This window comes from Sprattus sprattus (genome assembly GCF_963457725.1).
Source record: "Sprattus sprattus genome assembly, chromosome: 4".
NCBI classification, from domain to species: Eukaryota; Metazoa; Chordata; class Actinopteri; order Clupeiformes; family Clupeidae; genus Sprattus; species Sprattus sprattus.
This window is the reverse complement of record NC_137923.1, coordinates 42,117,851-42,129,114: the sequence shown is the minus strand read 5'-3', so window position 1 is coordinate 42,129,114 and position 11,264 is coordinate 42,117,851. Positions and strand designations below refer to the sequence as shown.

The 11,264-nt window shown below is 42.5% G+C and overlaps 1 protein-coding gene across 1 annotated transcript in view; it reads right to left on the bottom strand.

Moving 5' to 3' along the window:
- The window catches only part of col9a1c (collagen, type IX, alpha 1c), a gene marked incomplete at its 3' end in the record, with an annotated part of 26,234 nt that extends 15,257 nt beyond the window's left edge, over window positions 1-10,977 (bottom strand). The window contains exons 1-10 of the mRNA XM_080836357.1: window positions 10,923-10,977; window positions 8,438-8,509; window positions 7,391-7,520; window positions 5,363-5,759; window positions 4,698-4,778; window positions 3,754-3,771; window positions 2,576-2,665; window positions 1,990-2,025; window positions 1,360-1,431; window positions 209-253 (exon numbers count right to left, since the gene is read on the bottom strand). Coding sequence (XP_080692483.1) covers window positions 209-253; window positions 1,360-1,431; window positions 1,990-2,025; window positions 2,576-2,665; window positions 3,754-3,771; window positions 4,698-4,778; window positions 5,363-5,759; window positions 7,391-7,520; window positions 8,438-8,509; window positions 10,923-10,947 — 966 coding nt within the window. The 5' untranslated portion in view covers window positions 10,948-10,977. The remainder of the gene's footprint in view (window positions 1-208; window positions 254-1,359; window positions 1,432-1,989; window positions 2,026-2,575; window positions 2,666-3,753; window positions 3,772-4,697; window positions 4,779-5,362; window positions 5,760-7,390; window positions 7,521-8,437; window positions 8,510-10,922) is intronic.
- Window positions 10,978-11,264: the final 287 nt, after the last annotated feature.

Sequence of the window (11,264 nt, the reverse complement as noted above, 5' to 3'; positions counted from 1 at the left end):
AAATCATATTATCAGTAAGAATTTTTCCAGAAAATAAAACAGGACACGGCAACATCTTTTTTTGCCATATGTGTGCAGAACAAACACAAAATAGTGGAGCTCCACTACTTTGCTCAGAGTAATGGACCTAAATGGCGGCATTTAGCGGAGATGTAAAAACAGATAGCCTTGCCAATAAGCTGAGGCTGAACAGACAGAGATTACTTACTCTTTCACCCACAGTTCCTCTAGGGCCCATCGGCCCCATCATACCCTAGAAAATAGATAGGGACACTCACTTACTTTGGAAGAAACATGGCCTCAAAAGATTTAAAAATATAAATTTAAACAAATATGAGATTTGAAAAATGCAAAAAGAAATGTAGGGAATTTCAGAGGGGTATTGTTCTCTTATACGTGTCTTACTTGGCTACTCGCATGATTACGTTTTAATGTTAGTCCACTATGTGATTAAATGACAATAAAAAAAAGTTCAGACATCGGTGGGACCTTGTATAACAGGTGTCTAATGCAGTTTGTTGTCTGGAAGAATACTTGAGTTTGCTCAAGAGGAGATAGAAGAACATCGAAGAGTTTAGTGATATACATTTTATCTGAACCTGTTTTCTGTATCTTACAGACGATTTATAAAACTATGAAATAAAGAAAATGTACACAATTTCTTAAGTGACATTTTCATTCAGTTTCTTTTTGGCCATGTTAGCGTCATCTTACCATCAGTCTAGGTTTCAAACAACATGAACATTGAAAGGTTTGGATCACCCAACAGAAGGCTGCTGCTGCAGGTGATTCATTTGAACACTTGATCACCGTGCGATTAGCCAAGTTAGACGTAGATCGTTCAAAAATTGCACTCATCACCTCTGTTTAGATGTGTACAAGCTATGTGTTTAAGGCTTAGATATTGACAAGAGCAATGCAGGTTGAACATCCTTCAGAAATATGGCCCATAATGTTTAAAGTGTGGATCGGTATGGACACAAAAGATGTGACGTTTGTGCAGCATTTGCATACATTCTGAAAACATTATTGCAAATCATTGTTTATTATTGCACACACACACACCCACACCCACAACCACCCACCCACCCACACACACAGACACACACACACACACACACACAACACACACACACACACACACACACACACACACACACACACACACACACACACACACACATAGACACACGGACAGACACACAGAGACACACACAGACAGACAGACACACACACACACACACACACACACACACACACACACACACACACACACACACACACACACACACACACACACACACACACACACACACACACAACACACAAACACACACACACACACGGCACTTCACTTACAGGAGATCCGGGAAGGCCAGGAACACCTCTTTGTCCAGGCAGGCCAATCTCTCCTTGCTCTCCTTTGCCTCCCTGAGTCACAGAGATACACAGACACAAACACACACACACACACACACACACACACACACACACACACACACACACACACACACACACACACACACACACACAGAGACACACACACACACACACACACACACACACACACACACACGCGCGCATACGTATACACGCACACACACAAACAGAGAGGCAAACAGTTCCGTCACTTTCACTGTTGCCAGGTTACATTGCTGCCACGCTGCTTCATGCTAAATTAATTAGGGCTCGACCATTTCCCACGATTCCACTACTGTCACAGCAGCCAAATGGGACCGACCAGTACTCAGAGGATATACTGGCCTATTTATTAAAAAGGCAATTTTATCCAACCTCATTTACCTGCACAGATACTGTCATAGATGGACAGACAGAGAGAGAGAGATAATGATTGATAGAGAGAGAGAGAGAGAGAGAGAGAGAGAGAGAGACAGACAGAGAGAGGACCAGAAGCGTGATTGTAAAAGTATCATTTTAATTGATCATTAATTGTTAAAGGAGCCTTGATAGAGACTGATTTATACTCACAATAGCACCAGGGGTACCAGCTGAGCCTGGAAGACCCTGAGAAGGGAACAGAGTTTTGGAATGCTGTTATATGTTTCAACATTGCAGTGTGTGTTGCAGTGTGAGGTACTGACTAGATCATTGTTTTGAATCAAATGTTTCAATGGGTTTTATGTGTTTCAATGGAGTGTAACCATTGCAGTTACATTAGCAAGTGCTACAAAAAAGAGCTGATGGCACAAAAGACATTCCACTGAACCAGAATGTTTCCCTTACTTCTCAATAAAACAGATTGATGGTGATGCCACAAAGAGGTGCACAACTCATCAGTGATAGCAGTTGCAAATAATATTGAGTATAAATGTTTCTGTTCTTCTACACAGGGCTATGAAATATCATCAGGGACAGTAAATTGTCTTTGAATTTTAATGTATTCTATCTATGAAACAGTCAGGGGTAAATAAACAGTAAGTCTTTGAATCTGAGTCTGTTTCTCCTCTACACAGTACTATAAAACATCATGAGGGACAGCAAACTGTCTTAAAATGGGAGTTTTGAAGTTGTTCTCCTCTACGTAGAGCTGTGTGCATCGTCTCGAGGGACTCACATCTCTGCCATCTCTGCCAGCCTCTCCCTGAGGCCCACGGGGCCCCTCTGGTCCCGCCACGCCTGGAGGGCCGGGGACTGATCTATCGGGCTGCGGAGAAGGCAACAAAATCAGAATGGGCAACAGAAATACGATGATTTTTGCTGGACTAAACACAGAATTGTAACTGTCTGTGAACCGACTATGTAGTGTTTGTTAGCAACGAACTGACTGGTTAAGTTAATGCCTCCATTATGTTTTATGGGTGTCAGCTATGCTATGGGCTTTTGACAGGATGCACTGGGGCTGAAACTAAGTGTCTGTCAGCATTTAACCAGATGCTAATTTCACAGTATATGAGTATTTCCCAGTATGAGTATTATTTCAGTCTCCTTTTCATGAGGAATTAAATTAGTGTCTTTCAATGTGTTGTTTGCTCCCTATGAATTGGCAAAGCATGATGCAGAGGAAATTGCTACAGTGATTGCACTCCAGTGACTAAATTATGCTCAGGGTCTTTTTTCAATTTGTTGCGGCTCACTGCAGCTCCTCTCCTCTTAACAGAACCATTAGGCATGATGAAGTCCACAAATAACCCCACGTCCTTCCCCCAAAGGAAAAGTTCCCTGAAGGACCCTCTTGATGGGATAACATCTAACACAGTGCAGTTCACTTGCTAGATTGCTGGCTCGCCAGTGGTTTTATGAGCTGCCATCTTGAATGAAAGCCAGGGCAGCTTGTTCTGCTATCAGTCTCCAGGTAAGTGCTGCAATAGGTGTTGTCAATTTTTTTGGAACTTGCTACTGCAAACAAATACTCTTCAATGGACAGATGAGTTTCCTGCTGCTGGAGCCTTTTTGCAACAGATTGGTTGGCAAACATACCTTTTTCCTATTTAGCAATTTCAGCATATATGAATGTTAAACTAGGTGCAGTACTATAATTACATAAAACAACTGACCACTTAGATGTCAGGTGGTGTGGCAGTTTCTGTTTGAACGGAGACATGTCTGCTTTCCTTGTTTTATTATGCTTCCTATTTTGTTCTCTCTCTCTCTCTCTCTCTCATAGCACCACTTGGTATTGGCAGAGTAGCACAGAGCAACAAGGCCATGAAGCGTCAAAGCAACAAAGTAGATTATTTGCCTTATAAAAGGGACACAAACACAAAAACAAAGGAGAATGTAAAAAATAAATACCTCAGCATTGGCATACATCTGAAGAAGAAGCAAGAGAGAAATGAGATCAATGTAGAGTTAGTGAAAAACGTCACCCCCCACCTCACCAAAGAGTGTCAGAGAAAGCACCAGACCTGGTTTCAGACAGTATCCGTTCATTTCCAAATACTTTTCAAACACACATTGAAGGCTGCATGCATGCTGCACCTAAGAGGTACAGGTACATTTCATTTTAGCAGTCAAATTCAATTTAGGAATGATAGCATTGGAAAGTAAGATAATACTGTTTGTCAACCAGGTCTGGAAAGCACTGTTGAACAATGCTACTGTTGCTGGATGGGCCACATGCTGTCTAAGAAAGAGCCCCTTGATGCTATTTTATTGGCTCACAAAGCAGAAAGAAACACTGATGCTAAAGCTAATGAAGCAAAACTCAAACAAAAATCACAGCACATACATCTCAAGTAATATAACATACTGTTACATACTCTAGATACAGCAATTTAGCATAACCGTGCATGAGAGAGTTCATGATTCTAAGTCACATGATTAGAGATCATAATGACCAATGGCTGACAAGCACTTGTCACAACATGTTGCAACCATACTGGGCCCTCTGGTCATTATGATGCAGTTTTAAAATGTAGACTGACCAAATTAAAGGTCCAAGAGACTGAGTGACAATGCATCTTTTAAAAACTTTCCATTGGTTATTCAATGGGTTAGCTTTAGCTTAGCCTGGTTAGTCTACATTGCAAATGAACATGAAATTCATACTAATTTAGCTTCAACCATGTGTCAAATTCTATTTGCCCCAGAGGTCATTTTGGCCTTTACCAGTGCATTAGGTTGCACAATGATAGTTAGGCTTACATGTATTTAAAATGGTCTGACTAGCCACTTACTGAAACAGCATAGCGGGGAGAAATCAAAAGAAATGGCAGTTAGTGCACGGCCATTGTTACCTCAGTTTGTGGGAGCTCAGAGCAGCTCTCTCTCTGGGCTCTCTTTGGGTCGCAGTGAATCAGCATCCACTGCAGCTCAAACTGTGGATGCAACAGGGGCAGATTTCATAAACATAACTTTGTTCTCTGTGCGCTACTAAAATAAATACACATGGTGACTCACACCGGAAAGGTTGCCGCAGTACTGATTGAACCGACCTGCCAACATTTCACATGCCATTCACATACACTTCATATTTCTTCTTATTAATGTCATACGGAGTTATTTACTGAGGTGGATTATGCCCAGTACACCTTATGTAATTTCTCATTATCTTCTAAGTTAAGATTTGAGCGTTGCTGAGTGTGTGTGTGTGTGTGTGTGTGTGTGTGTGTGTGTGTGTGTGTGTGTGTGAGTTTATGTGTGTGTGTGTGTGTGTGTGTGTGTGTGTGTGTGTGTGTGTGTGTGTGTGTGTGTGTGTGTGTGTGTGTGTGTGTGTGTGTGTGTGTGTGAATGTATGCATGTATATGCTTCTATGGATGTAAATTTATATGTAAATATGTCCATTCCTTCACCACTACCTTCCCTAATTCTCACACACTGCTCATTTTCTTTCAGTTTTCTCTCTCTCTCGCTTGTATCCACTACATTTTCCTTCCTACTTTTTTCCTGCAGTGCTACTCACCACAACAGAAGTGCTTGAGTCAGCATCCAGCCTGCCGATGAGAGTGTCACCCTCTGTATTGATGTAGCCTTTCTCCTTGATGGGCTTTTGATCCACTGGGTGGCAGTCCACATACAAGGTGACCTGGTCCCTCTCCACGCCCACCATAACCTTGTGCCACTTGGTGTTGAAGAGGACGGAGAGGCCAGGGAAGGTCACAGTCTGGAGGTCGCCGTCAAACGTGGTCAGGAAGAACTCCAGAGCCTGCTGGTCGCCGTTGAGACGCAAGCCAGCCTGCTTGACACCGTTTTCGTCCACAATCTGCCAGAGGTTCCACACCTTGTTGACAGTGTTCTTGATCATGCGGAAGGTGGTCATGAAAGAATATTCTTCAGGGAAACCGCGAGGGAAGTTAAGCCTGAGAAGAGAGATACATTAATCAATACTATTACACAGTGTTTGAAGTTTTCATGACTGCCTGTAAGTACACATAATAAAACATTTTCTTTGAAAAAATTACACTACTAGCATTAGGAGAGCATTTAATGCGTATGCACTATTCCTTTTGCCTAGGGACCAGTTCGGTCACGTTTTAGACTTGTGACAATGTGGACCATAACTTTACCATAACCTTCACACAGGCGTGTTAACACACACCAAGGGTAGTTTTGATCTTTAAAACTTACTGGAAGACATCACAAATCAAGAGGAGATCAGAAACTCTAGCCTTGGGCCACGATGAAAGCATGATTACAACACAAAGACAACAGAACTGGCAGATCTCTCTCGTGAACAAAAAACTCTGATCTAACCGCTCGAATCTGCAGAGATCACACGTTTAGCATTTTACTTTTTAATGATCGTGTCCAAAAAGGGCCATTTGTTGAAGGCAAACTGTAAATCAGAGGACTTAAGCTGAGGCACGAACGTGAAACCTTCCTGCTGGAAGAGGGTGTAGTGGGATTGGGGGAAGAGGGGTTCTCTTCCGCACCATGCCAGCACCCCTGGGCATGTTTAACGAGCGCTGCGCACCATGGGTGGTGTACTTATAGAGGGGTGCAGCCAGCGGCGCTCCAGAAGCTTGTAAATGGAGGGGCAGCAGTAAAGAAAGGGGCTTTCCTGTTGGGCCTGTAAACTAAATGAAGGCCATGTTCTAGCAGTGTCCGGCGACAGAGACACAGTAAGTTGTCCATGCACATATCCTCTTTTATGGTAGAGAACCACTGGAGTATTACTGGGGGAAAATGTTTTGGAGCAGCTATGTTTTAATGACAGATTTCAAAGCTTTTGCTCTAAAGCCTATTTTTTTCATTGGCCAGACAAATAAAAAAAGCCATTTCAGACAGTTACATAACATGTTCTCACAATCCCTTAAAGTGTTGATTTGACGGAAATGAACCAGGTAGCCCTACCACTTGGCCTGGAAAAAAACTAAAATCACTCTTTACCATCATACCATCTCAGTGAAATGCTGTCACTGTCTTTTTTTGCACCCCCAGTGTCTGACAGCGAAATGCTTTTCACAACAACCTAATTGCCAGAAAGTCCACTTAAGGCCCAGGAAATTGCTTGCCGTAATGTTTGCTGACTAAATCTGAGCACAGTGGCGGCTCATTCAGAAAACTATTGACACCGCCTCTTCTGTCTCCTCCATCCTCTCCCAGAGGAAGACACACGGGAGAGAGACAAAAGGAGTAAAGAGGTGGAGGAGCAGCCTGATGAAATATGCCCGTTCATGTCCTGATGCCAAATAGGTTCAGGCATGCTGTTTCTAAACCCCCCCACCCCCATCTCCTTGGCCAATTACTACCTACATCATGTGCGGTAACACCTGGGTCAGGCCTGTAATAAGGCAACACCTGCATTGTGGACGACTAAGTCTTATAGGATCTGTCTTTTTCTGTGTGTGTGTGTGTGTGTGTATGTGTGTATGTGTGTGTGTGTGTGTGTGTGTGTGTGTGTGTGTGAGTGTGTGTTTGCCTCGTTTTACACCCTTCTTTTATATTTTTCGTCCCATTTTTATGATTTTTTCGGTCCTGTTTTGCTTACCGTGTTGGAATCTGGAAGTTTGCCTCCCTGTCGAGCCGGTAGGCCACCTGGTGGGATGTGGAACCCTCCACTTTCCTGACTCCCTTCAGGGCGATGACGTCCAGCTGGAACTGGGTGATCAGATCAAAACCTTCCGCAGGAAACAGTAAATTGTTAAAAATGCTGCCAGCGAGTGATTTAGGCTACCAGCATGCACCTGTATATTTTATGCATGTTCAGCCTTGTTTGTTGAATTAACAATTATTTTTGAGTGCTATTATGGGGGTGAATCTTCATCACACTTGGGATTTTATTGTGCATTTTAAATAACAAGTACATGAGAACAATCATTAGCATTTTAAGATGCTAAGGTTCACTGGCAGTAACATATGCAAGTGATTTGAGGCCAGGCTACGGTTGGCTTTAAGAGTATTGCTGGAAACTAATTAAGATCTTGCTGAGTTAGAATTGTTCCGACTTAAAAAATCAGCTTAGAAAGCGGAATATTTTTTATTTGGTTGGTTTCAGATCTAAGGCTGTCTAAAAGAACACAGTTGCTAAGCAGCACAGCATCTTTCCTACATCAAAACAAACAAGTGAGATGTTGCACTGGCGGCTCAGACAGGGAAATAGCAAGCTGAAAATGAAATGGGAGCTGTTTATGGTTTAGTTGTTTTTTTCATACAACATCTTTTAATACATATAATGTAATTACTTTCATAACACCCTTGCTTCTCTATAGCCAATATAAATGATGGGTGATTAATAATCTAAGCTTGAACTTGGAATGATGAAATGGTTTAATGAAAAAAAGTAATTACTTTGGAAAAGGGACTGTTAATAATTTCATGTAAAAAATCTTTATTATAACTCTCTCAACTCACACTAAGTTTGACAAAAAAGGTCTTTGTCTTCCTTATTTCTTCCTTTAAATTAGCTGTAATCAATGAAAAGTGAAAAGCATTTACCAGAATCTAATGTAGTAATTGTATTTCCCAGGAGCCGAGTTCCAATTTTAAAGTTGAGTACAACCTTTGAAATGATTACTGTAGGATGTTTTTGTTTTACCTGGAAGGTCATCTTGTCCATTTCTCATGGTTGGGCAAACAGTGTCACCATCTAATCTGTTGAGGTCCAGCTCTGAAAGGTAGAAAAAGGTTTGTGTCTTCACTTGAATGTTTTTCTTGTCCTCCCCACGGAAAGTGTTAAGCATGTCACATCTGATTTGACACACACCACACATTGCAGTCAACACATCTAAACAGCCCCAGATGACACAGCCACATTCCACCTGCCATGGCTACGTGGCACAGGGGTACACGGGCACAGACTGGTGTTGCAGTGTGGATTGAAGGTTACCACCTATGTGCTTTCATAGCTACGGAAGTATAAGCATTATCCATAACTGTAAATGTTTGTGTTATTTGCATAGAGTGTTCCAAAAAACTGAATTCATATTGGGACATTGTGTATGGCTTGTATTTTTTTTCAAGCATAGGAATAAGTGAAGGCAATGTGACCCATGACAGGATGGCTTGTTATGCTCTGCTGAAGACATATTTAATGGATGCTGTCTGTAGTAGCACAGAGCAGAAACCATCCAAGCAGCCGACAGCCATTCACACTCATCATGTTTAAAATATCTCTCAATATTTTGACGCTTGTTATTTCTTGGTGAATGTGTTTTGGTTTTTTAAATGTATGTCCTCACAATACCCTGTCCAGTGAAAAAAGAAAAAAAGAAACCCCACCCAACTCAACCACATCTGGCTTTTGATTAATGTCCCAGTGGTAATATTTTCGTGTCCTGAGCCTCTGGTCAGGTTTGAGCAGGTCAGTTGAGCAGGTAAGCTTCTTTGCCCCTTGCTTTAATCTACGTCTGATTTGTCGGCTCGGAGCTCAGAGTGGGAAAACAAACATGAAACACAATCAATCAGAGGGGCCGCCACTTTCATTTCAGCAGGTGTCATCCATGCTCTACGGAGGGTTATTGTATTATATTTGTAATAATTCTATTTTGTCCCATTTTCTTAAATATTCATCTCTTCATCAAATCTTTTGTTAGCAGAGAATTGCTGCACTGTGAGAAATCTCTCAGTCTGCGCTTCTATTAATGTAGGTCTCAATAGGCTTGAAACAGATTCTCTGGTGTCTCTATAGTGCATGGGGTCTCAAGCTCAGGACCGTAGGCCAATTCCGGCCCCCCAAGCGATTTTATCTGGCCCGCAAAGTTCCATTGATTTAAAAAAAATAAGAAAAGTTCCATTGATTTAAAAGGGCCACCCCAACGTTTACCGTAAAATTCTGGCCCCCCAATAACCAGACTGGAAGCTCATTGGCCCCGGGGTAATTTGAGTTTGAGACCCCTGCTATGGTGTCTTGTAAGTGTAAATTGCAGTAACAATGTATTATTATCAACCTTAAACTATTGTACAATTGCACTACTTTTAAAATTGCGTAATTTGTGATAGTATGTCAGTGCAAGCATCCTTTCCATACAAATGGTTGATGATGCAGCCAAAGGACCTAAGAGAGTGTTATTTTATTTCTGCAGTGTACTTGCTGTCATTTGTGAAGTTATGGAAAAAAACGGAGCTGGAGGCCAAAATTCACAGACACGTGAGGCTGGAAATAATGAAATAGAGACCGGAGGCCTTTCCCTCCCTTCATAGTCCCATACCCTGACTCAGCTGGCTTGAAGGGAGAACAGGAGCACAGAACACATCTGGAACCCTTTTTTTGCAGCTTTGCTTGCCCAGGGACAAATGGGTTACGGACGAATAAAAATACCCCCCCCCCCCCTTCTTTTCTCCTCCTCCTCCTCCTCTGCTCCTTCTCTGCTCTAGGTGTGCTCCCAGTCTGCTGCAGTCTATACGCAGACACACATACACATGCACATACATACACATGCACACACATACACATGCAGACCCCTTTTGCAGTAAAGCCTTCATCCCTGTGGCAAACACTTTCATATGCACACTGCACGCTCATCAGCACAAACGGGGGGCCTTGGCATGCTGCCATGTGTTTGGGTGCCCACAGAGATGCCTGCTCTCTCTCTCTCTCACACTTGCTCAAGGTTTCCCACCGTCCGCATGGACCACACACTGCGTGGCGCGTTTTATATGCATGTGGTGGAGGAAAAAGCCCTAGAGGATCATTTTAAGTGCGTCCACGTAAGCCACGGCACTTCCTGTTGGCTGATTTATTACCTGAGTGTGGCAGATTATGGAATAGACGCATCATCATAATCATTGCGGTGTGGAGATTATCTGCAATAGTCTTATGGTTCAAGCCACACCAGGGCTATTTTTGGACCTTGCGCACTAAGCATGTTGATGAATAAGGGAGATAGCACAGTTGGTGAAAAAATGCCCCGAAGCTGTAGCAGGCCCCATTGCTTGTTTGTTTACTATAGAGGTTTGTTCCTTGTATACCAGCGCCTGGCATGTTCTGTTGTCACTACAAGAAACTAAAAATGTAGGGACTAAAAAAACTATAGGGTCAAGGGTCACTAAAGGGTCAAGAAAGTGACATCTGTGTAACTTACGTCCCAGGGCAGGGGCAGAGAGCATGGACAGCAGGAGGATGGCAGAGGACACCCACAGAGACAACACACATGGGCCTTTCCTGTTAGGGAAAGAAACAGGAAGTTCAGTAGCAGTTAGATGTACATTAGTTACAGTAGCTATGGCACAGGACAGCAGAAAGCTGGCAGGGTCATGAACAGACTGTGTTCCTCTTACAGATGCAAAAAGCCAAAAATGAAATGCATGGCAAAGTATCTACCAATATGTTGCATAAAGGTCCACTTATTTTAGATGATAATAGGTTTTGTTAGCCTTAAGTATGCACATCAGAATTGTCTTCCAAGCCGTCTTATGCACATCTA